Source organism: Papilio polytes, unplaced genomic scaffold (genome assembly GCF_000836215.1).
Source record: "Papilio polytes unplaced genomic scaffold, Ppol_1.0 DF821067.1, whole genome shotgun sequence".
NCBI classification, from domain to species: Eukaryota; Metazoa; Arthropoda; class Insecta; order Lepidoptera; family Papilionidae; genus Papilio; species Papilio polytes.
This window is the reverse complement of record NW_013528137.1, coordinates 3,031,943-3,059,175: the sequence shown is the minus strand read 5'-3', so window position 1 is coordinate 3,059,175 and position 27,233 is coordinate 3,031,943. Positions and strand designations below refer to the sequence as shown.

The 27,233-nt window shown below is 34.9% G+C and overlaps 1 protein-coding gene across 3 annotated transcripts; it reads right to left on the bottom strand.

Annotated features, from left to right (window-relative positions):
- Positions 1 to 12,039: 12,039 nt before the first annotated feature.
- LOC106109844 (sodium-independent sulfate anion transporter-like) lies at positions 12,040 to 26,369 on the bottom strand. Of its 3 annotated transcripts, none has more exons than XM_013291478.1 (14): positions 26,194 to 26,369; positions 22,257 to 22,391; positions 19,756 to 19,826; positions 19,331 to 19,523; positions 18,818 to 18,922; positions 18,092 to 18,210; positions 17,081 to 17,231; positions 16,315 to 16,479; positions 15,506 to 15,667; positions 15,013 to 15,150; positions 14,396 to 14,541; positions 13,731 to 13,883; positions 12,407 to 12,560; positions 12,040 to 12,190 (listed from the first exon to the last, which is right to left on the bottom strand). In XM_013291478.1, the coding sequence occupies exons 1-14, from the start codon at positions 26,225 to 26,227 to the stop codon at positions 12,156 to 12,158; spliced, it is 1,761 nt and encodes a 586-aa protein (XP_013146932.1). In that variant the 5' UTR covers positions 26,228 to 26,369; the 3' UTR covers positions 12,040 to 12,155. The 3 variants fall into 3 exon arrangements, with proteins under 3 accessions (XP_013146932.1, XP_013146933.1, XP_013146934.1); XM_013291479.1 differs by lacking the exon at positions 26,194 to 26,369 and adding an exon at positions 23,437 to 23,627; XM_013291480.1 differs by lacking the exon at positions 26,194 to 26,369 and adding an exon at positions 22,770 to 23,003.
- Between the last annotated feature and the right edge of the window lie 864 nt (positions 26,370 to 27,233).

Below are 27,233 nucleotides of genomic sequence, written 5' to 3'. Positions count from 1 at the left end.
ATTTATGACTGGAGTTGCACACCTTAATTTTTGCTACGTGCTGCCGGCTGCTTAGAATATATTGTGCGATAACACAGCAGTAGCATACAAAAGGTGCTTCCATACTGCAGGTACGTGAGCGAGGTGACTGCATCTCTATGGGATGAGCTCGCACGCGTCAGCAATCGTCTTACGTGACCTCATACTGCTGTTTGTTTGCAAAACGAGGGTCGTTTATATGCAGCGGCAAGGAATATATGCGCCTGTAAATATAAAATAGCAATAATATATATATTTTTTAGGCTTTGCTGCCTTTAACTAACCTCTAACTTACCCTTATTTATATTTACATGACAAGTCTAAAATGAGATCATGCAATAGATATACCTGTTAAATGTTGTTCTTTTCTTTTATGAGATTTGAAATTGAATTCCTCGTCGCTGAGAGCGGAGACGGATGTACCCGGTTGTACCCGGGTGAAGCGGAGCCGGGTATAACCGGGTATCGGATGCAATTGACGGTAGACGAGTCGTCAACGTGATTGCACGTCACGCTCACTACTTCATTCATTCGCGATGACTACATAGTAGGGTTCTATTGAATTCTGTTACTAATTTTGTGGCCTACAAGGTTCATTATTATTCTTTACAATCGATGTAATAGAAATTGCTTTCGCCCGCGACTCTGCATGGAATTAAAAAAACAAAAGCGGATAGCCTGTACGTTCTTCTAGGCTAAATTCTACATTTGTGCCAAATTTTATCGAGGTCAACTCAGCAGTATTGACTACAAACTTTAACAAACATCCATCCATGCAACCTTTTACATTCATAATATTAGTAAGAAGTAAAATAAAACAGATAAAAGCAGGGCCAAGCACCCGATACGTAAATCAGTGTCACAGACAGAAGAATGAACACGACTTCATTGTAAATGACCTAGTTAGCGAAGAATAAAACCTAAGTAACCTGAATACAGCCAGTTATAAACTCTCTAAAGTAAAAAAGTTAGCCTTCAGCTATAGAAAGATTTGAAGATAAAAAACGAAAAATGCATCCTTATTATATTATTTTATAAATAAAGCCTCAATAGCCTAATGGTTTGGGGTACGGACTACCGATCTTACGGTCTAGGGTTCGAATCCCGCTATTCGACTATTGTCGTGAACCATATCCTAGCAACAAGCCTAGAGCTAAGTTGAAATGGTTAAAGGAAATATTAGTAAATTAACAAAAATCTACTAATATTTTTTAGAAAAAAAAAACTATAGTACTACGACTACGATCACTGACAAAACTCAAGCTACAACTATTACGTCAGTTTTATTGCATCTGTGGAAACATCACATATTTAGTTGCATACGATTGCTTGTGCAAAATTTAATCGGCCATCGAACTTTCATATCAATTATCGCGTCACGCTATAAAATCTGAAGCACTTTATTTGATTGGATATTTAAAGCTTCATGTACAATAACATCATATTAACAGAAACATTTTATCGACCCTGATATCAAGTGTAGGCACAACGTTATGGAATCTACGTAATCAATCTAACTATGCCTAGCTACCCTACTTAGGAGAGTCTCGAATCCTTCTATATATTTTGATGAGAATAACCATGCGTAAGTCTGTACACGAACTAGTTAAATATACTTTAATATTAAAATATCCACAAGGGAGACGTCGTCCAATATGCGCGTGTCGAATGTCGTCACACGTGACGTCACAACTCACTACACAAACGTCCCTCGTGAATATTGAGTTACGCTGCCAGCGCCATTGTAGACTTCATCTCACTTCTGATATTACATAGCTTATCAACGATATATTTACTTTACGAATGTATATAAAAATATAACAGCAAATTATATAACATCGTTTGAATGTGGTAGATCGGTAGAGGTAGAGCTAAAAAGGGATGGATGGATTGCGTGAAAGGTGACATGAAGAAGGGAGTAACTGAGATGACGGATGACAGAGTTATTAAGATGATGTAGGGGAGATGATGATTGTAATCTTTCCAAAATTTCCATATTGAAATACGTAAAAAATAGTCTAATTTAATTTTAAGAAAAAACATATATTTTAACTATCCTTGATCCTAAAATTGTAGAATTTTTTCATTTTGGTAACAATCATCGAAAAAAAATTCATCCCTTATTTACAAGTTATGTTAATCTGTATGTATTTATATAAAATCAATTAAGTTTATTATTTCTACTAAGTGTTAGTCTTTCAGTTTTGTAATAAACTTACTTATGACTTGTAATACTTCTTGTAGTTGTTCATTTTAGTTCATACACTTTACAGTTGTAAAAAGTAAACGTGGTACATAAAGTTTAATATTTATCGTTAAAACGATATCAAATAGCGCGAAGTAAAAGCGATAAAGCTCGCGAGCTCCCTGAAGAAATAAACGTTGATCTAACGTCGACTTAAACAAGGATGGTATAACTTTCAACTTGAACGATATAAACCTTTCGTCTGGAATCAGAAAGGATTTACAACAAAGTATGAGTTTCGTGAGTGATCCCTTGACGTTCGGATATTACTAGATTTATTACTTTAAGCTATACTAACTTACACTATCTGATTAGTTGCGGTCCATTTTAATTTCAAATATAATTTAAAAAAAAAAACAATGTTTCATCAGATTTTTAACATTATTTTTCATTTGTAACAACTAATAGTTTTTTTAGCGGGTCATCCATTTCGTACAAGATAAAAATGGGTAAGGGTAGTGCATTTGACAGGGTATTGGACGGGTAGGTTGGGGAAATATCCTCTGTCTGCACCTCCATCGATTAAAGTAGATACAAAAAATGGGATTTTCGCAAACCATGGTTACTTGGAGTTCAAAATAAGTCTACGTTTCTATTTTTAAAAGTATGGGTACTGTTAGTTTTGACGTTGAGTATGGTTCTTTCAAAATATCCTACTTCAATTGACGTCGACGGTACATTATGCGAAGAACTACAGTCTTAAGACATTTAAATCCTCAACAATCCATCTAATCTACAATAGATTGGTAAGGTTTAGATTTTTAATGTGTCTTAAGGTTTTAACCTGATTTATTAGGCGGCATCGAAAATCCCTTGTTTGAATGAGAATCGTATTTAATGTGCTTCAATATATTTTAAAGGCGAAACAGCAGAATCCTACATTCATCCCCAATTGTGTTTGGTGCCGCTAGGGGGAGGGCGCGGGCGGGGGCGCTGGCGTTTGTTTTGGATCGCAAATACGACGCGAGGATTGTGTCTTTGGGGAGCGTTTGAACTACTCTACTGGAATGACATTTAAAAAATCATCTTATTAAGTTATATAATTATTGTTTTAGTATAATATTCAGCAATGCATACAACTTAGATTATCTAAATACAGCTCGAATTGTGAGGAGAAAAACACATTTAATATTTAACTTAAAGCAAAATCTAAGTTTTATAGATCTACTTTGGAAGAAGAATTAATTTTATATCATCCAGTAAAAATTTAGCTTCAACTTGTTCAAGTAATGCGACACATTCAAACGTAGCTTCACATTAAATCTCGGTTAAAATTCAACGAGTTAAACCCGGCTGAGTAATGGTGGTCGGGCGCGGAGAGAACGTCTGTTATGTCTCGCAAATAAACCTCATAAACAAACGACAATTTGTGAGTTCGGAACTCACGCCCGCGCCGCGTACGCCGCCAACGCAGGCCTCATTTATCAGGATTTACTTCAAATCTATAGACAATAGCCAAGTTAGATCTTAATTCCTCTTATCCTTTAATAAATCGGTAGAAAAGTAAAGACATTAGTAGTTACTTAACTACAACTTGAATAACCAAAATTCAATACTTCTGCAGGAATAAATTCGAGCATTCGAGAGCACGATTCCTTTTTGGAATAACTTGGAATTATCACAATATTTGTACAGATAAGTAAAATAAAAAAATAAGATAGGGCAAAGGTATCATAAGGATTTACATCACTAGCACCGCACGAAGACGAGAACGCCAGCTAATGTGTCTCGCGTCATTACACGCTTTCTCACCGCAAAGTTTACCACTTCTTGATGTCCTTGTAAATCTGTGTAATGCAACATTTTACTAAAATAACTGCTATAAGGGCTTTGTATAATGCACTGGATAGAGACAAATAAAGGTAATTTGTGCCTCCTGTCTGTTGCACATTTAAAAATACGATAGCATCTTGCCTCTCAAATCTTAAAGCTACAGCTACCATAATAAACTCTTTTCACACTCAAAGTCTGAGTAGTAAATCTTTTTGTATTCTATTACGGGAAATATAGTCAAGGGTTCAAAAACTTTAAAGTAGTATCAGCAGAGATCGTAACCAGTATCTTTTTGAAAGTAGTACTCAAGAGAAAAAATAGCAATTCTCTGTTAAATTAATATAAAAGTAGTAGATATTCTCACTAAGTTTCGCATGTTTTAAGGATTATCTTTTGTTAGAACAAGGACAAATATTCCCGTGCGGTCCGACCGTTTTGTTAATTGCTTTAGAATTAATAAAGGGTTTGTTGTCATCGGGCGGCCTTACAATGAATCCCTTGCAGATTTCATGGATTTTGCTAAGCCTCGGATTACGAATTTGGGGCTAATTAAATACCCTATTAGAATTGTAAATATAATCCTCTAATAATTTGTTACATCTTTGTTACTTGTGCTTTTGTAAATTCTGTAAAACGCATCACTTTTGTCAATGTCTTAACAGAAATGTAGCAGAATTAATAATACAAATCGAATTCCTATAATTACTAGACTAAAATAGGTAACTAAGGTAGATAATCATCTGCCTTATTTTACTCCCGTAAGGTCGGCCATTAGGATTTTGTCCTTCATCTTAATTTATCTTCCGTCATCTCTGTCGATCGAAGGAGTGATCCTTTGATCAAGTCACTTTTTACGCAATACATCCATCTCTTTCTAGCCATCATCTTCTTGGTGCAATGTACAGTCATTAATATCAAAGCTTTATTTATTTATTTATTTTATTTATTTTATTTATTTAGCTTTATATACATTCCATACAATTACATTTTGTTTTATTATCTATACTATTATAATAAAGCGTAAACACACACTTCTTTGTTGCCTAAGATCTCAGCAATTACAGCATGTTTTTGAATAATTCTTTTTTTAATAAAAAGCCCTACACTTACGTCAGGCTTTAGGCTATATATTTTCACGCCACTAAACTTAGGGGGTAAATATTTTAATAAAAACCCTAATATGGGAAAGAGACCATACGATACGAGTTGCCAACATCAAGAAGCAAGAGTGCCATAGTAAGGTCATTGGTATTTTGTATGGTTGCTTAAGCGATCTATGTTTAGATATCTCCTAGTTTATTCTAATAATGCTCTTATTTGTTTCCGACAACAATAGTTCCACTATTAATCTTCATTTCTTAAAATCCTTAATAATCTACCTCACGTCCATTGAATATCGGGCTAATTTCCATGCGGCACTCGCTGCACGTTTTATCGGACCATTAATGCAATTTCACGTTCGTGTGAAAATTGCAAAAACCAAATTATAGTTGTCAACCCAAGTAATGAACTGTAGAGCTCAGTGGTTTTGAACTGACAGTTCTCGAAACGAATATTCTAAATGATACCATGTTCACACTGTAACGCTAATGAATGTGGAAGAGGCGAGGAAATTGTTTTTTTTTTAAAAAAACAATTTTCAAAATTACCAGAGGAGGAGTTATCCCGAACACAGACGAATTGAGTACCTCCTTCTTTTGGGAAGTCAATCAAAAACTAAATGGACATGCTTAAATTCTAATTTTCTGGGATACGGAGGTTGATATATCATAAAATCAAGCGACCAATTGAACTCGCCAAAATAGCGAAGCGACAATTGGCCCTAGATATCCGCAATTACAGACTCGTTGCTTTCCTTTAATCAAAAGAGGAGTAGACGGATACAGAGACGATATTTCTGCTTCCTATGCACCTCTCCTCGTCAAATACTCTTCCTCACCATACTGTCCTTATAAGAAAAGGGTGGGAAGGGAAAGTGAACTATAATTAGGCTACTTGAGTGTCTTCTATGTGGTAGTAGTATTACGCCGACTATAATTTGTATAGTATCGTTTAAGATCAATTTAAAAATGTTATTTGTACATTCGTTTATTAAGCGTCGACAAAACCTTCAAACAGAAACGTGTCAACAAGAAAATAGTGTCAAGACGATGTGACATGCAAAGTAAATAAAGAACAAAGAGAAATATTGAATTACACAAGTTGTCCAATAAACAGGGAAAGTTGGAGGACGCGGGATAGAGATTTGTAATTTTGTATTCCGAGAGAATGTCTGCCTCGCACAAAGAATATTTATTGGAAAAGTATCAACGTAATACCTGGAAGGTATAACCAACTCTTTATTAATTTTTTTATATTATTATAGTCTTCTACAAACCTCGATAACATTTGTTTTGTATATTAATATATATTATACTATACTATATATATTATATATCTATACTATTATAATAAAGCGTAAACACACACTTTTGTTGCCTAAGATGTCAGGAATTACAACATATTTTTGAATAATTCTTTTTTTAGTAAAAAGCCCTACACTTACGTCACGCTTTAGGCTATATATTTTCACGCCATTAAACTTAGGGGGTAAATATTTTGGATAAAAACCCTAATGTGGGAAAGAGACCATAAGTTGCTGCCAACATCAAGGAAACAAGATTGCCAAGGTTTGTAATGTCATGTCAATTTGACACATGTAAACAATAAAACAAAATTTTGATAATTTCATGCGGATGAAGCCGCACGGGAACAGCTACTTTTGTATAATTCTCCAAAGGGATGAATTAATAATAGTACCAATTTAAGTAATCTAAGCTAAGCCATAAAATCTAGATGTATACAGAATTAAGTACTGTTGAAGTTAATCCTAAATTTGAAGGCGACGCGACGTGTCGGAACAAGTTGTTGCATAAGTCAAGCAGCGGGTCGTAAGTCTTGAGTCCTCGTCATGTGAATTGTTAATTATTTAGCGCCACGACCGCCGTAAACTGTGAGGTGTGAGGTCTGAGGCTGGAGGTGTGAGGTGTATCAATATCTGAACACTATTCGCGGATGAGGTTCTCTAATCAGGTAGCAAAGATTTAATTTACTTGATACATTTCTTACAAAAAGCTTCAATAGAGTAAACTTTTTTGTCGCATCTACGACAAAGACTAAGACATTCTTGATACTATTAAGTTTTTTAATACTAAAGAATTACACTGATTTAGACATTGTTGAAACACTTCAATGTAACCGATTTAATAAAATGGTCATAAACATTTTGATCCGATCTGTTCATAGAAATGTCGAATATCGCAGTGAAAATTCATTCGTTAACAATTCGACGATTTGAAGCGGTTAAGGTTCTACGGCGTAGCAGATGCGATCGTAACCGCAAGCTACGCTCTGACAAACATTCAAACGCGTAACGATTTATAATAAATTCATAATAATTCGGGATATCTTTAGCTATTAGTTAATAAACCATCTAATCGATATCTTTACTAATATAATAAAGTATAAACACACACTACTTCTTGGTGTAGGATGTCAGCAATCACAGTATATTTTTAATACTTCTTTCTTTAATAAAAAGCCCTACACTTACGACACGCTTTAGGCTATATGTTTTCATACTATTAAACTTAGGAGATAAATGAATTGGAAAAAGCCATCATGTGGGAAAGGGACTATAAACTACAAGCTGTCAACATTAAGGAACAAGATATGGTAACAATCATTTTGACATTTGATAATTTAACAAATGTAAACAATAAACAAGTTTTTATATTTTCTTATATGAAGCTACACGGAAACAGCTAGTTAACGTTAAAGTTAGAGAAATGTTTCTTTTTCAATGCGGTAAAGGTATAAGAGTAATTATGTGGATAATTTTATCCTTCGCAGTGATTCAATTTAGCCGATATAAAATGAATTTAACCAGAATTTATAACGACCATATTTCTGCTTCAAAAGATAAGAGGTCTGTGATGTGCCTAATCCAAGCTCAGAGCGGCTAAGCCCCGCTATGCCGTTCTAGATAATTATGTTGCTTAGACGTTGTAATATATTATTAAAAACGAATTTAAAGATTTCCTTAAAGTCTCTTAAAGATGTAATTCTATTAAAAGTTCAGTAAATGTAACTAAGTTAATAGTAAAACTCGATTTATTTAGTACTTTTTAAGTTTCAATTGTAACTTTCGAAACCTTAAAAGCATCGCAAAGACGCTTTTTGCATATTTACTGTATCATTTATAATATTGTATTCTACGTTAAACGTATAAATTATTATACCAATTAAAAGATAATACAAAGATTATTACATTACGCAATAATTTTAAAAGCTCGACTGACAAGGCACGTATTAAATCAATTATTTTAAGCGTCCATTCAATTTCGTAAACGAATATAACTGAATTGAACAAAGTAATTGGTTAAAATTATCCGAATATACAAACTTACATTATTTTAATAAAATAAAAAGACAGATCACACTTTTTTATGTTTATCAGTGAGTGAATAAAATTAAAAAAAGATCTCAAAGTGTCTTTTTTATAATATAAGATAGCAAACGAGCAAGCGGCCACCTGAATCCACTGGAATAGAAAGCGACCGCTGCCCATAAACATCCGAAATTGCAGATGCGTTACCTACCCTTAATAGACGGAGGAGGAGACGCACATAAGAGGACATTTCCCCTTCCAATGCGTCTCCTCCACTGTCAAATCCACTTTTCCTTCCCATCCTTTCCTCTTAAGAAAAGGGTGGTAATGGAAAGGGTTAGTCCCTTTCCTTTTCCAATTAGGCCTCCGGCACCACACTCATCAGACGAAACGCAGAATTGGTTCCACTTCACGCCCGTTTAAAACAAGTAGGATTTAATCCATATTTTTATCGTAATAGATTATAAAACTATTTAACTACTTTAAGACTCAAATTTAAATATTTTAATCTTATTTACTTAACTTTTCTTTTTAATAACATCTATAACAGTTTTAAGATCTCTAAAGTTCATAAACGTCACCATTAATTCCGCTCTATGTAAAGTTACATCGGACAAGTTTGGAAGAGTTCACAGGTCGTGTATCACGGCCGCGGGCTTCGGCGGGATTTATCGCCCCTCTGACGTCACGTTGGCACGCCGCTGTCTTATGATTCATGTTCAGACATCTTAGAGCTCTACGATACTCCGCAAATATTCATGAGATAGTCCATAGATTGAGTACGATTTAGAATTTAGCTCTAATTCTAGGTTTCTGAAGTTACCACTTATTTTTCCATTACATTATTGATTAGTGTTAGGTTGTCATAAGTTTCAAGGAAGTAAAACTCATAACAAAAACTACCAAATAGTTAAACTTAGCTGGGAAACAGGCCATGAGTTTAGCCAAAGTAATTTACTGTACATTACATTTTAATAACAAAAATATCACATCAAAAAGTACACTGTAACCATATATTTCTCCGTATACTAAATGCAAAAAAAAGTGGATTAATAAAACGCATATAAAATATACGGACACGATCTAAACTAGATGGATGGATGGATGTTTATTAGAAGGCATCTCCTTAAGGGCTTTACTCATCTCGATGAAATTTAGCACAGGTATAGAATATAATCTGGAAGAAAACATAGGTTACTTACTGTTTGTAATTCCGCGTGGATAATGTCGCGGGCAAAAGCTAGTTAAACATAAATATTGTATTGCAATTCTACAATATTGTGCCAGAAATTTGCAACAGTAATTTGGCAAACAGTTTGCGTTCGACAACAATTTATTTCTGCAAACAACTATGGTACAATAAGTCGCGATGCCACAAAATGTGTTTCATATATTCTATACATTTGTTCCGTTTTTATTAATTAAAATGCTATTTGCCACAGATAATGTTTTTCTGAAGCAATGCCTATTCCTATGAACATGTACATTGCCAAAAAAAAATTAAAAAATAGCATTTACATGAGATATGTCGATTCCTTAGTGGTAAAAGCCGAGCTAATGACGTCAAGGATCATCTATCACTACCCCCGCCCCCTGTCCCTCGGCATCAGTTAATCAGACGCCACGCAAACAAAATGGCGGCGACGCGTCATTCTCCGGATGTGAGCGTTGTAATGCGATACCCATCGTATACTTTACTCCACGCAATTAATTCTAGCAATTAATTATATCTAGCTGTTTCCTACGACTTCAGCCGTGCATTATTAAAAAAAACACACACACGAAAAACAAAAACTATTATAGTTATCCTTCGGGAACTTGACATTTTTCGGTGATGAACCGTAGACCGTAGCCCATGTGGTACTCCAAACTTCGTTTTAAATATGGGTCAAATTTCAAAAATATATGTTGAACCGAAAACACGAAAATAACTAATTTAATTGAGGGAACCGTAACTATTTTTAGGATCAGAAGTAGTGTATGAGTTCTCCATACCAATGCAAAATTTCATCAACATCCGTTCAGCAGTTTAGGTTACAAACTCTAACATCGTCATGATCTCTGATTACCCTTCTAACTTTAAGCGTGAGTCATCCTATTGTTTTTTATAGTCGGGAGAACAGATCTCGATGAAATTTGGCATAGATGTAGAGGATAGTCTGGAGGAACACATTGGCTACTTGCTTTTTTTAATTCCTACGTACGTACTAGACGTACTAGCACGAAAGCTAGTTTCTATATTACACATTTTTGTATTTCCAAACAGCCACTAGATATTCGCCGCTCAATTTTGATTGGAATAGTACGCGGCCAGTTTATGGGATTTGCTATCAAAAAAACTCCCGCTGCGCCGAATGTTGTGCATTTATTTGCAACTGTTGGACGCAACGACCGATAACAAACTAAATTCGATCAAAATGGACTATGGGAATAACACTACTTACATTGACATGGCCAGTGAGAGATGCGGAGTTAAAAAAATAGTAAGTATAAGTTCTCTATGTGCTCTTCTAGACATATATGCCAAATTTCGTCAAAATCCGTTAAGCAGACTACAAACTCTAACGAACATCCATACAAACTTTCGCATGTATTAGTAAGTGAGATTTCATCCTTTTCTCTCTATTAAAAATAGAAACTGTAAATCTGTATAAACGTACTAATAATATAAATGTGAAGAGATGGATGTCTGTTAGTTTGTTCGCTAAACGGATTTCGATAAAATTTGTTATAAATGTAGAGAATAGTCTGGAAGAATACACAGTCAACTCAATATTGTTTTCTTAAACTAGTGTAAAGTGTTAGCTTTTTAACTATTTTGATGTATTCTGTATTCTTGAAGGTTGTTTAGTCTGTGCTATAAATCAATGTCATTGGTCATAGTTTGAAATAACGATATAACTTTGTAATGGTGATCCAAAATATTATTTAAAATATTTATGTCATGGTTTTAAAATGTCGTAATTGTGCTTGTTATGTTAATAATCGAATAGTAGTCGGATGTCAAAAATAAGGGTGTTGCATTAGCTCGACGAGACGACGGCCATATCGGTAAGGTATTCTGTGCAAATTGGAAGAAAACATAAGAGGTAATGAAGACTATATTTTATAAAAGCATAACATGGCTGTGACGCCCATAAAAGTAAACACTTATCAAGCTATTCTGACTTAACTTGTTCATTTAAATAAGTCATGCGATATTCCGTATCTCGCGTGTTGGAAATAAACACGGGGGCTTATCCTGATGTCGTGTGCGGTGATATTCGCTGTACGTTTTATCGCACGGAATGCATTTTTACATCTACCCTCAGCACGTAGATGACATTAAGGTGCAGTAAACGCTCGGAACTCTGTTATTTGCTGGAAATAACAAAAAATAATGTTCGCATGCTACGTTTGGTTACTTTTTATTGTTACTGCCTTTAGTTTTCTTTGAATTTGAAATAGGTATTAAAAAAAACTTTAAATGTAACCTATGTATGAATTACTAATTTCTATATTATTCACATAATTTTTCGGCTATGTAAAAATCAGGTTAAATTTTTTTTGGGCATAAAGTAAAAAAAACTATAATGTTAATTATTCTTTTTATTGTATAAAGTTTAACTTTAATCAACATTAAAAATACATTCATCAAACTTAACAATTTATATAATTCACTTAATACGAAGTTATTTTAAAAAAAAAATTCTAAAAATTAACACTTGTACGTCCAGCCTCTCCTTCTGAAAAAAAGGAAAAATCATTTTACATAATAAAAAACATTTGCAATAAAAAACCCAGGAAAAATATAATTTGTTTATTGATACTGGTTTGTAAGTAATAAAAAAACAGACTTTTTGTTTTGCTAAAATTTTTTTTATTGTATTCGCATTTCACAAATTCATACATTTTTTTTTAATTATAGATTTTTTTCATTTTTTTTTGTTTATATAACTTACCTAATAAATATTGTTCTATATTGATTCCGTTGAAGAACTTCCCCTTCACATTGGGGTTGATCTGCTCAAACAGCTGCTGATGTTTAGCCTCGAAGTTCCACAGCACTACCCTACGCCCTTCCTGCTCTAACTCTAATATCACAGTTATTATATCCTGAAAACAAACAACACAAGTTTCAGAACATTGAAAAACATGCAGAATCAAACACGTGAAAGCTTTTATAGGGAACCTTATACATTTTGCCAAAACACTCCACAAGTACACTTAACATTCATACACAGCACACATATACACTTACATAACACACGTACATTCACTCACACATATAAACACGGTGCACGACGAGTGGTCGAAATATAGTGCAACGCTTGTATTTTTGTGACCTGTCATTGGTGCATTTAAATTCGCGACTGCACAGCTGACCGGGGTCATTGACCGAGCGGCGCGCGCGGTTAATTAACAGTCGCTTTCAAACTGTGCCCGCGCTGACCACTGTTAATTTCGCTCTTGATATCCTAGCTTATTATTATTGTGTTTTTATCTTCTTCTACTTGTAACGTGTTGCACTCTCCTTCTACTTCTTTTTATTATATATAGTGTTGTGGATTTAGTATGTTTGGTGTGAATAAATTGGTTGAAGAATAACGGTCGCATCATTCAAATCTGCACCATCACCAGCTCGCCCCCAGCGACACCATCACCACCTACCACCACACTTTTAAACACCCTACGCTTCTTGAAATTTAGTGATTTTTACCGCGCAGAATTAAAAAAAACTTCGTAGTTTTATGTTCTTCCAGACTATGTTTTATTTCTGTGTCAAATTTCATATTCCAACAATAATATCCATAAAATTTTCACATTAAGAGCGTGCGAACATCTTTGACTAAACTATCGCATAACTGTTGTTTGATTGTCAATTGTTTCGCAGCAAATTCAACTGTTCAGTTGTACAAGTAAAAATCGAGTAGTGTAACCTAAATAAGCTCATAGGAATCTGTTGAGTGCAAAATACAACCTCTTTGGCTGACAAGCAGTATGTCAGCCAAAGAGGTTGCATACTGGCCACCAAGGCATTTATCGTTGGATAAAGAAATATATAGAAAAAGAAGAATAAGAAGTCAAGATGTGATCCAGATAGTATTGAGTTTTTTTTGTATATATTTGTGTAAATAACTTTGAATAAAGATATGTTAGTTTGATAAAAAGTGTTTTGTATTTTTGGCTGCCGCGCTGTCGGTAACAAGTTGAACAGAATCAAAGCGAACAGTTGTGCGATAGTTTAATCTCTGTGTGCGCGTTTATAATATAAGTAAGATATACCTCTGCGACGCCAATGTCGATGTGTAGGAGGTGCTTGGCGTCCAGCAGCAGCAGCTGCGCGGCGCTCCCCCGCAGCTGCCGCGCCGCGCGCGCGCCGCACATGTACTGCAGCCGCGCCGGCAGCACTGCGCGCGAGCTCGCCGCCGCCCCCACCTGACACATCGCTATACTAAGCTCCATTCATATGTAAGCTTAGTAAGGCCAGCCGTGGGGTTAGATACAACCCCGTAGACTTAAAAATTTAAATAACGATGTGAAATGATTACTAATTTTTGAACGATTGCAAAGAGCGTCGGTGACTAAGGGGTTTAAGCACTTGATTTGTTATCTGTGCGTCTTGGGTGCGAATCCCGCTGTAACAATGTGGTTTTTGTATTTTATATGTACATAATTTGTTCTTACGGTGAAGGAAATTATCGTGATGTCGTCACTTGTCGGCCAAAACCCGCAGTGCAACGTGATTGACTAAAGCTTAGTCACTAGCTAAAGGTAGGCTCCGAGCTCTAATAATACCACCACCAAAATAATACCACTCATCACTCCGACGTATATGTGAACATTAAGGACGTATTAAATTTGATGCAATAAAATGTCTGTACTGCAGCAGTATACTAATAAGTAATACCTAGTGGTGTGCACACTCCGCCAGCAGTATACTAGTGTACCTTGCAGGGCTGCAGCAGTATGTGCGGGCGCGCGGCGTGCGCCAGCGAGCGCAGCACGTCTGCGCACGCGCCGGCCGCGATGCCGTACTCCAGGCCCGCAGCTGCGCCGGTGCACAGCGTCAGCGCCCACACGCACACCTCGCTCTCTGAACAGTGGAAACCGACCCTTAACGACACTATGACTCCATGATCACATAAACAATCGATTAGTATAGATTTCATGCTAAGATACATTACGGCCACTTAAACATCGCTTACACTTATCCCTTAGTTATTATGTCTTTGTGCAATAAATACTTGGCCATAGCAAGATTACTTGTTTGCAGTTTGTGTAAGTACAGTCAGCGTCATTCTTGGTGATACTGTCTATTAACAGATCCTCATTGATTGTATTTACAATTCGTGTCAATAGATGTCACTAAATCATATTTGAATGTTTACATTTTATTTTGTGACACTGTTTAGTTTATTTTATAAGAGATAATTTTGTAAAATATTTTCAACATCAATACAAGGACATAAGATGGCAACTAACATAGTACCTTTCAAAGAAGTTACCGGTGAAAAATGTTCAGTATGTGTAGTGTATTTGTGTAATGTGTAATGTGTGTACTGACTGCTGGTGCGCCACAGCGCGGCGACGGAGAAGTCGATGATGGAGAGCATGGCCACCAGGATGACGGCGGCCAGCGCGGCGCGCGGGATCCACGCGAACGCGCCCGACGCCAGCGTCACCGCCGCCAGCACCACGCACGCTGGAATACTTGCTTATTATTACTGGCGTTAAGGACTAGCTTTCACCTGCAACTCCGTTCGCGTAGAATTAAAAAAATAAGCCTAAGTATTCTTTCGGATTATCATCTACATCTGGCAAATTCCATCGAGACTCATTCAGCAGTTTAGTATAAAAACTAACAAATATCCACCTATTTCACACTAATATTAATATTAGCTTTCGCCTGCGACTACGTCCGCGTAGAATTAAAAAAAATAAAATTGAGTGCCTATGTGTTCTTCCAGACTGTCCTCTACATCTGGCAATTTCCATCGAGATACATTCAGTAGTAGTATACAATCTAACCTTTATACATCTCGCGTTTACACCAGTACCTTTGAAGAACGCGCCGGCAGGGGTCATCACCCCGCTGGCGTGGTTGAGCGCGGTGCGCGTGAAGGAGCCAGTGGCTGGCATGCTCTGCGCGAAGGACGCCAGCAGGTTGCAGGCGCCCAGCGCCAGCATCTCCTGCGTGCCGTCCACGGCCGCGCTGCCCGCTGGAATGTCATACTAAGTTATTATAGCTATCGCACGCGACTCTGTCCGGAATTTAAGAAAATTACCAAGTAACTTTCGCCCCCGACTCCGTCCGCGTGGAATTAAAAAAACAAAATGACCTGTATTAGTTGTTGTTTAGCTAGACTATCCTCTATGTGGGTAAGAACGCAAGTTTCATCCAGATCAGATTAGGCTAACTCTAACAAATATTACTATAAATGTGCCTATTTTAAGTCCGTTAAATCATTTAGGAGATAAGTATTAACAATGTTATTGTTTTAACGTTGGAAACCAACAATTATAACCGACAAAGGCTTTCATTGTACACATGTAACAAAACTGTACGTATTATTTATTTTTTAAATAAAAATATGTAAACGAATAGCGAGTAAAAATAATTATCTTGTTATATAAAAAAATCATATCGATCTTAATATTTGTCTTAATATTTGATCTTAATATCGATCATTATTTTTTTTAAATACCCTAAATTAAAACGGGTAGTAAATTGAACATAGAACAAGGGAAAAATATAGATTTTTTTTAAATAAAATATTTTTTTTTAAATTAGTCTATTGGGTATGGAGAGAAGACTGGTGTATAAATGCATAATGCATTTAAGTGTTAAGTAATGTGAGGTAGTTACCGAATGCCTTAGCGATGGCGATGCTCTCGAGCACGGCGACGAGCGGCAGGGCGAGCCCCTCCAGGCCGAAGCTCTGCAGCATGTCCGCGAAGCCCAGGGTCTGGTTGTTCACCCGCGTGCTGAACGCCGGCGGACCGAACTGCGGCAGCCCGCCCTCTATCTTACCTGGATATTAACAATGATTACTACAATTTACCGATTAATTCATTCAATAACAATAGGCAATATGCATATGACGCCAAATTGTACCAAACTTTTTAATGGAATAGACGATTGACGTCAATCGTCTCATGATAACTCCGGTCGCGTTTTAGTCGCTCGAAAATGGTCGCAATTTCATTTCATTATTTTTAGCTCAATGGTTGAATATTTTCGCGTCAAATTTTTTTTGTGGTTATTTTATAACAAGTAGGATCGTTTAAAAAAAATACATGCATATTCCCTATTAATAATACCATACACCACGAAATTTTAATATCAAAAATTCAGAGATTTTGCAGTAAGTCCTTCGAGCAGGATATAAAATATTACTCCGAATAAGAAACTTATAATACAAGTCGTATTAAAAAATAAATATACATTTTTTTAGATTAAAAAAGGCTCCAAGCTCATTTGGTGTTATAGTGAGTGATGACGCACAGAAAGATTTTACCCTCAATAATCCCTCATACCCTCTAAATCCACTTTCTTTTGTACGAAAAGGGTAGAAAATGTCAATAGGATTCAAATTAGGGCGTTAATGATTTATTTAGTGTTACCAACTGACCAGTGAGCGCGAACGGAGAGATACCACTCCTGTACAAGATGTACGCGAGAGCGGAGGTGAGGAAGACTAGCAGTGCGTTCCTGGCGCGCACCGCGCACCGCGCCGCCCCCGCGCCCCACCCGCCCCACACCCGCCCGCGCAACTTCACACGCTATTGTACAAGATTTGTTAACTAATTACTATATCAATTAATATATTACTATTTAGCCATATGACGTCATATCATCATCATCATCACCAGCTCTCTGTACGTCCCCACCGAGGGGCTCGGAGCCTACCCTAATATGGGGTGACTAGGCCTTAGTCAGCCACGCTGGCCAAATGCGGGTTGGTTGACTTCACACATATCTTTTAATTTCTTCACCGATATGTGCAGGTTGCATCACGACGTTTCCCTTCACCGTAAGAACGTCGGGTAAATTATGTACATATGAAAATTTGAAAAATCGAAAATCACATTGGTACATGGCGAGATTCGAACCCAAGACCTCTAGATTACAAGTCAAATGTTCAAACCACTGAGCCACCGACGCTTATATGGCTGAATAGTAATATTATATATAGCAGTACACTGCTAGACATAGCCCAATAATTAATATATTATACAAACACATTTAACCATCTAATGCATGATTTTTTTTAAATACCCTAAATTGAAACGACTAGTAAATTAAACATAGATCAAGGAAAAAATAAAGCTCTTTTTTTTAATAGTCATATATAAATAAATAAGATATATAAGGCAAGAAGTGTAACAGAAATTATTTTTGACCGACTTTCCAAAAGTAGGAGGTATTCAATTCGTCGATATGTTTTTTTTTTATTTTTTTTTTTATGTGTTACGGCATAACTCCGCCGCTAGTGGACCGATTTGGATAATTCTCTTTTTATCCGAAAGGTAATGCTTGCAGGTGGGTCCCATTTTTTGTTTAATTTTTGTTGTATGTGTTCATTGTCTCTAAACATAGATTAAAGATAAAATAGAATGGGTAATACTAGAAAATTTATAACCTTTACTAATAAGAGGAATATAATAGAAGCGATGCCGAGAACACTGTCCCATAGATGTATTGTCTTTATATTCTTGAAGAAGTTTACCAGCGCCTGGATGAAAGTGTTACCTGATGACCCTGAACACAAAGAATACTGTAATTAATATTAATAGCCTTACAAATAAAGCTTAACTTAGAAATAAACTGAATATATGCAAAATTTGTACCAATATTAGTACTTTTATATTCAGATTATTCCTAAGTTTAACTTATACCATGTTTATTTACTAGACTGTTACATCAGTCAGGGAAACTATCCGTGTTCCAATTGTTTAAACATTTTAAAACAAGGCGCGAAACAAAAACTAATTCATCGCAGCTTGTGTCTGTACAAAAAAGTCGTTGAATACATGGATAGTTTCTTTTTATTATTAACTTTTGTCACTTGCTGCTATCTAAGTAGTTATTTGTACTGTTAAAAAAAGAAAATACTGCGCTGGAGGATTGGCGCAACACATGATTATTGGCTCCGAGTGTTTATGTTAATTACGCTAGTTACAATATATTAAGGTCCTTTTTAGTAGGACGAGGCGGAATTTATTACATTATAATGAACAAGGCAATTTTTCCTGAAGTGTGACACCGCGGATTTCCGCGAGTGTACTTTGTATAAATTTCTATATAAATTGTAAATTATCAGAAAGTTTGAGATGATTTCTGTTTAAATCGACTCTCGTAATTTCACCTGTTACCCTAAACAATGATTTCAACTGCGAGGCGGATATCTGCAGCGCTGCGGCTGTCGTGAAGCCGCTGATCACTGGCTTCGAGATGAAGTCCAACAGGAAACCTGCAAAACTCACTCTATATCACACTGTACAGAAAATCCACCATAAGCGACTGTTTGAACATGGCAATCTGTTAATACAGCTAGAGTTAACTTCGAAATTAATAATTTTACCAGTAGTAGTCCTCTACCATACAGAAGACAGGAGTGGAGTGGAAGCAATTCTGCGTTTTGTCTGAGTATGGTGCAGGAGACCTAACTATACTCATTTCCTCTTTCCACCCTTTTCTTATCAGGAAAGAATGGGAAGGGAAAGTGGATATGGCGGAGGAGGAAACGCATAGAAGGGGGAGATCCTCTTTATGTGCGTCTCCTCCTCTATCAATAAAGGGCAGGCAACGCTTCTACAATCCACAGTTAGTATGAGTGTAAGGCATTGGCTCTAGCGTAATCGCCAAGAGCCACTTGTACCTAGCTGCAGTACTCCCAGCAGCAGAATGATGCAGCCGGAGAGGAAGGCGGCGAGGCAGGCGAAGTCGGGGGACAGAGCCACGTACTTGGCGAGCAGCGCCGCGAGCACCGCGGTCGGCCCCACCGTCACATCCTTGCAGCTGCCGAATAACACGTACACGAAGCCAGGGAATATGCTGGAGTACAGACCCACCTAGCATACGAAAGACACACTATACCAAAAACTAGCCTTCCCCCGCGACTTCGTCTGCTTAATTAAAACTAAATTAAGTATCCCATGTCTTCCAGACTATCCTCTACATCTATGCCAACATTCATCTATATCTTTTCAGCAGTTTTGGGTACAAACTCTTACAATAATTCATCTATCTAAACGTTCGCATTTATAATATTAGTAACATTTACTATTTAGCAGTCTTATTTACCTGTGGTGGTAAGCCAGCTACCATTGCATATGCTATTCCTTGCGGGATGGACGTGAGACCTACTGTAATACCTGAAACACAAATTAAACAAGAGTTTAATTCAATTACTACATAGTAAAGTACTGAATGTGGTAATTAATTGAAATCTTAATCTTACTAATATTATAAATGCGAAAGTTTAAATTGATGGATGTTAGAGTTTGTAATGTAAACTGCTGAACGGATCTTGATGAAATTTGGCATAGACGTAGAGGAGAGTCTGGAAGAACACATACTTTTTTTTAAGTCCACACGTCGGAGTCGCGGGCGTAAGCTAGTTAAAATATAGATATAAGTAGACATGTTATAAAATTAAACGAATGTATCGTAAAGTATAAATAAACGCGAATAAATCGGAACATTGAACTACAGAAAGAATTCTCTTTAAACCTGTTTGGTTGCTTTCTTTGAATCATCGGGTTGTTAATTCATCAGATTTCACTTTCACTGATTACGACATAAATGACAAAACTTTATATGTTACCTAAAACTTAAATATTATGTTTAATAGCTGTCGCCAGCGACTCTGTTCGCGTGGAATTAAAAAAAAATTATCCTATGTGTTATTCCAGACTATCCTCTATGTCTGTGCCAATTCGCAATATTATTATATTTATATTTCGCATTCATAATATTACTAGCTTTCGCCCGCGACTCAGTCCACGTAGAATTAAAAAAAAAACAAAAGTGAGTAGCCTATGTGTTCTTCCAGACTGTCCGCTACATCGATATCAAATTTCATCGAAATCCGTTCAGCCGTTTAGGCTACAAACTCTAACAAACATCCTTCTATCCATCCATCCATCTAAACTTTCGCATTTATAATATTAGTATGAAGTATGATTATGAAAAGTATGATATTTTACATTTTATTCTTGATTATGTTAATGTTAATATCGTATTTAACACCAATAACTTTTATAAAATTTAAAATGAAAGGATCATTCATACACGATAATGTTACATGTGATGAACTCAATTGAAAATTAACTTATTAAAACTTTCGTGAGACATTATACTATATTATTTATTTATAACACGGCTAAAACTCACGTGGGAACTTTCGGTGTAGGCACCGACCAGTTTCGAACCCGTAGGGGGTCCTTCTTCAATTCAATTCAATTGAAAATATTATAGATCTCATGACTTAACAAGCTTTTAATTAACATTTAATATGTGGAATTAAAAAGATATACCGATGTAATATATCAAAATTTGAAGCAACGAAAACCAACATTGCTTATTTCGCGAATTTTGAAAAACGAGTTTTGAATTCACAATACAAAAAAATCATTAAAAACATCATGTAAATCAATCAATCATTAAATCCGACTCGAAGGACCATGTTTAAATTAACGAAAATCATGAATTAATGAATTTAATATGTGAGAACCATTTTTAGTAAAAACAGGATGACAAGTGACATCAGTTTCCTATCATACTAATATTATAAATGCGAAAGTTTAGATGGATGGATGTTTGTTAGATGTAGTCTTAACGACTAAACAGATTTCGATGATATTTGGTATAGATGTAGAGTATAGTCTGAAGAACACATAGGCTACTCACTTTTATTTTTTCTTAATCCCACGCGGACGGAGTCGCGAGCGAAAGCTATTTTTAAATATATCTTCTTTTTAATCATAAACAACATCACCTAAACCATCTTACGATTGTCATTTATTTCAAGTGTCATTAATAAAATGGAACGTGTTTAAATGAATGTCAATTTAAAATCATTGACAGATACAAGCGGAATAATGGCGCAAAACCCCTCTAGCCCCTTCCCAAAATTATTAAAGTGAACTACTTCCAAAGCTCTCTTGTAAAGATTATTTAACAATTTTACACAACTTTTGGATTAATCCGATCAAGATTATTCCAATTTCTTTCATTTGTAATGCAGCCTTGAAGGGTATATCTTACTAATCTTACTAATATTATAAATGCGAAAGTTTAGATGGATGGATGGATGGATGTTTGTTAGCGTTTGTAGCCAACACGGCTGAACGGATCTCCATGAAATTTGGCACAGGTTTAGAACATAGTCTGGAAGAACACATAGGCTACTTTTTATCCGGGGAATAGTTACGGTTCCCGTGGGATTCATTAAATTAGTTTTTTAATGTTCACTCGATCATTCTGCAACGGTTCAACATATCTTATTGAAATTTGACACAGATATAAAACAAAGTCTGGAGTACACATGAGATAAGCTTCATCCCAGAGAAATGTCCGGTTGCCGAGGGATACGTAGCTTTTTGTAATTTATATAGTTTGTATGTTTTCTAATACCACGCGGACGAAGTTGCGGGCAACAGCTCGTATTTCATAATTAACACTTTGCTAAGAGTTCGACAGTAAGCAACATTACCTACTATAGGTTTCAATTTATGACATATGTATCACTTATTAAAACAATGTGTTAAGTGTTACTGTGGTTATTTAAAGTGAAGACTGACCGGCAATGATGTCTCTGTACAAACACTGGAGGGTGTACTTGGGCAGCCAGATGGAGATGGGCACTCGTCTGCGCCATGATTCCAGGCCGCACAGCTTGCGCGCCGCGCGGACCAGCCGGCTCTCACGCTCGTGACCTGTACAAACAGCTAGATGGATAGTTGTTAGAGTTTGTAGCCTAAACTAATGAACGGATCTCGTTGAAAACTGTCATAGATGTTAAGGATAGTCTGGTAAAAGACATAGATTACTCTTTTTTTTAATTCCTTACGGACGGTGACGCGGTCATAAGCTAGTATGACAATAGTCTATGATGTAAGTGTCCACGGAGAGATGAAATATTAAAACAGCTACATTAATACGGTTTCATGCCTATATTCAAAACTAAATATATGTATATTCTACTATTACCACTGACATAAAAAGCTAGTAGACATCGTGATTGTATTTCTATAAACAAGTATTATAAAACATATTATAAAAGATATATTTTTAATATCAAAAAATACCCTTACCAGGTACTAACATTGCAGACCTCTTAACATTGGTTAATGTAAATCACAGATATAACTACACTAGTATACTGAATAATAAATCAAATATGCTACAAATGTAGACACACAAGAAACCTAGAAGACGTATAACGTATGGGGAATCTTTCATACGACTGAACACGCGCACACACAATCATAACTAAAACATTTATGGAGTTTAAAAACTCGTATGGCAGAATGAAAGGGTTTTTATTAACAAAACAAAAACACAAATGTCTGTTAGTATTTTTCATTTTAAAACACAAAATATTTTAAAGGTGTAAAAATTTCTTAATAGCCAGCGATATTGAATACAAATATGTATAAATAGTAAATAAATAATTGTATTAGAAAAAAAAACTTACGTAGTAATATTTTTTTAATAAAAATATTAGTAGATTTTTGTTAATTTACTAATATTTGCTTTAACCATTCCAACTAAGCTCTAGACTTGTCCTAGGATATGGTTCACGACAGTCGAATGGCGGGATTCAAACCCTCGACCGCAAGGTCGGTAGTCCGTACCCCAAACCATTAGGCTATTGGCGCTTGATTTTTATAAACTAGGTGAAACTAGGTGAAACTAGGTGACATTTTAATAAACTAGATCAAAATATAGCATAAAATAAATAAGAAAATATATATTTACCGTTCCAATCTCCCATTACAAGCTTCAGCTAAACAGTGCGTCTTCTTGTAAAATAAACCGCAAAATAACATCAAACTATCAAACATAAAAAGTTATGACACGTGTAAAGTAAGCGCACACTGCAAGCGAGGCGATATTTGATATGAAATTACGAAACCTAACGTCTTGGTATTTGTCATGTAAAATATATGCATAGTAAAAATTCCATTCATACAATATTAAAATTACAAAAATCATTAAAAATATGATTTAGACTGTCAATTTTTTATTTAATTAAAAATATATATCTCGTGCCATGTTGTGCCTTTAATACTAAATAGCTGCTTCTCGCGGCTTCGTACGCGTGAAATTAAAATAATAATAAAATTAAAATAGCCTATGTTACTCACAGAAAAATGACCTTTCTAATGATGAAAGAATTTTTGATATTGGCCCAGTAGTTTTTTGAGTTATTTCAATACAAACAAAAATACAAATCTTTCCTCTTATATATTAGTATAGATATATGTATAAGGTTATAATGATAACGACAATGAACACGCATATTTAAACATAAAGCCTTCTTTGTAATCAGAAATGTACAAATATTACTAAGCCTTATAAAGTACTTAATCTAAATTAACACAATTAACTTCAAAATGATTCAAGGATTCTACATAGTAATATGGTTAAACAATTAAAAAAGAATCATCAAAATCGGTATATTAGCGGCGGAGTAATGCTGTAACATGCATAAAAAAACATACAGACGAATTGAGTACCTCCTTTTTTTGGGAAGTCTGAATAGTTTAAATGTTACACTAAATACAGATTAAACACTAGTTAATAACGATCATTAGTTGATTGCTTTAAAAAGTTTAAGCCAGTAAAAAGTGTAAGAGGTCGCGAATAAACCTAAATATCTCAAGAAGAAATTCTGTGTTTGTCTCTTTGGTAGTTGTTCTGCAAAACATTTAACAACACATGGGCGTTAATTTTTTTTATAAAGATTGAAAAATATACTATATTATTAGATGGTAACACTGAAATCCATGGTTGCCTGTCATTGGTCTAAAAATTAGCGAATGATTTTAAACACATGACCGCTGGGGTGACACCGAGTTTTGAATTGGCAGTTACTCTTTGAGCGCGCGGTAGATTTGTCAGAGACTTTCAGAGATACTTATTCCTCTAATAATATTCATATATATTGCTACTGGCAACCCAGAATTGTTTAACTGTTTATTCAACATTCTCAATTTAAATGAAGGTGAATAATCTAATAAAGATAAGAACTAAATCTTAAGTCATTAAACATGTCTACATACAATGTAACAATTCTTACATAATAAATTAAAAATTAAATCAACATAAAAAAGGGCTGATAAAAAATGGATGACAATAGATTTCAGTAAAAAATATGAACTAAAGCTTTTTTTAACCATGGCTTCTAAGTAAACTATAGTAAGTTTGAAACACAAATTTTCTACCACATTTAACATGATCATATAAGACAACTAAAATCTGCAATCCTCTGCTTCCTAATATTACTTTCAAATTTATACAGAAATCTATACTTTTAAAATTAGTTGAGAAAGAAACATAAAACAAGGTGTAAAATGCAAAATGTTGGATCCATCAATTTGTACATAATTTTTATTTGCATTTAAATAAAACATTCTCGGTAACGCAAAGAAATAACATTTGATTACATGCATCACACATTAAAGGATTTTTTTAATGTGAAAAATCAGCAATTATTTCAATTTAAAAAATCAATCATTACCATACATAGTCATTTATATTGCATCAATAGTGAAGTCTGAAAACGGTCAAAGATATTTTTATATGAATTAGACAATCTATACTATTATAATAAAGCATAAACACACACTACTTTGTTATTACCGAAGATGTCAGCAATTACAGCATATTTTCAAAAAATTATTTTTTTTAATAATAAGCCTTACACTTACAACACGCTTTAAGATATATATTTTCACGCCATTAAACTTAGGTGGTAAATATTTTGGATCAAAACCCTAATGTAGGAAAGAGATCATAAGTTGCTTCCGACATCAAGGATGCAGGGTTGCCATGGTTTGTCACATGTCATGACATTTGCAATTAAGAATTTGACAAATATAAACAACAAAATAATGTTATTATGATACAATGCGGATGAAGCCACATGGGAACAGCTAGTATTACATACAGTTAAATGTTACATTAACATTAAAGGAACCAACAATATTTATACCTGGTTTACATTATGCTAGTAAAGTAGTGCAAAACTCAAAATGAGCGCTAACAAGTGGCAGTAAGATACTCCATACAGGCCTATGCTACTGTCGAACTGTCCAAATTAATACCAATCATTAATCGTTAATTAACAATAATCAGCATAGTTTTATAGTACATTTTCTAGGACATAGCTTCCATTTAGATTTTAATATTGTAGTCACCAAAATCTTGTTTTAAACTTTGTTTTATTTAGTTTCTTCTTTAATGGAATACAGTTATGTATTTTTAAGTATAAAGTTCCATGTCTCCTAAAGCTAGATATTTAATTATAACTGAATAACGTCCTTAACACACTTAGCTCAATTTCGAAATCAATAATCGATAAACAATGACAAAAATGAACACAATGGAAATAAAATTTTAAAAAATCTAAAGTGTCGAGTATAGCAACCTCTTACTATTTAAAAGTTACACGATGTACTGTAATTTTGCATTAATTTTGGCAATAAAACATAATGATTTCATAAAACATACCTAAAAGCGGTGTTCGCGGATCATCGCTGTCCATGTTTTAAACAATTCTGTGTGAACAGATTCATTGTCGGACGATGTATAAAATCATAGTATATTACGTAGCATTAGAGCATTGCTATCGATTGTTATTACTTTGTCCTATTATCATGATTGTTTATTACAGAAACAATGTTTTGCTGTCATTGTCAATTTGATATGACATTTAAGTGTCAAACAAATAATGACATTTATAGTTTTAAAACAAAAGTAACAAACCTTCTGCCAACAAAACACAACATCATGTGGTCTTAGTTTTAATTCAACGTAATTTTATTAGATACCAAAAACGAGGTAATTTTGGTTTAAATTTTAATCCCAAACTAGCTATATAGCTAGCACGTTGAAAGTTCTAACGATATCAATAAGTAAATGAATCCGTAAAAAGTTACGAATACAACAAGACAGTTTTATTGAGACGTTCAAACGTATGGGTTTGTTTCCTAAATTAGGTTAATAAAGTAGATCTTCATCATTATAAATGTACTTACACTCTTTTATATTTTATGTAAAACAGTAATTAAAAATGCAGATATCAAAAAGACGTAAACATAATTTGATAATGAGATGCGCGTGCGCGTGCGAACGATCTCTAATTAGGCCGATTGCAAACCTGACGCGTGACAGATAACCTATTGAATGTCACAGATGAGTTAAAGCCGCTTACGCTTACAGCTTAGAAGCGGTAAATACCGGGCGTAGATAACTGCTTTTATAATTTCTACATGCACATGCTTTAAATAATCAATTGCCTAGTTTATTCATCCAGGCGTCGTTTAAACAGATCCGGTTTTTAGGATAAACATGCACTTTTTATAGTAATTAAAATAATCATAACGCATTCTTATCAATTACTGCGTTAATTTATAATAGGCATAAAAAATATGTAAACATAAGCAACATTGTTGCAAATATGATAACTTATAGATAAATTTCGATGCAATGAGCCTATTGCAGAAATAATTTTTAAGTTAATTTTTAAGTTTTCTCCGCTAATATGCACT

What these genes read in the sequence shown, in the direction of transcription:
- LOC106109844 (XM_013291478.1), bottom strand. Translation starts at nt 26,227, where the DNA reads ATGGACAGCGATGATCCGCGAACACCGCTTTTAG. An exon ending in TCCGCGAACACCGCTTTTAG is followed by an intron (nt 22,392 to 26,193) that starts GTATGTTTTATG and finishes CTGTTTGTACAG; the next exon opens with GTCACGAGCGTGAGAGCCGG. An exon ending in GTACAGAGACATCATTGCCG is followed by an intron (nt 19,827 to 22,256) that starts GTCAGTCTTCAC and finishes TTTGTGTTTCAG; the next exon opens with GTATTACAGTAGGTCTCACG.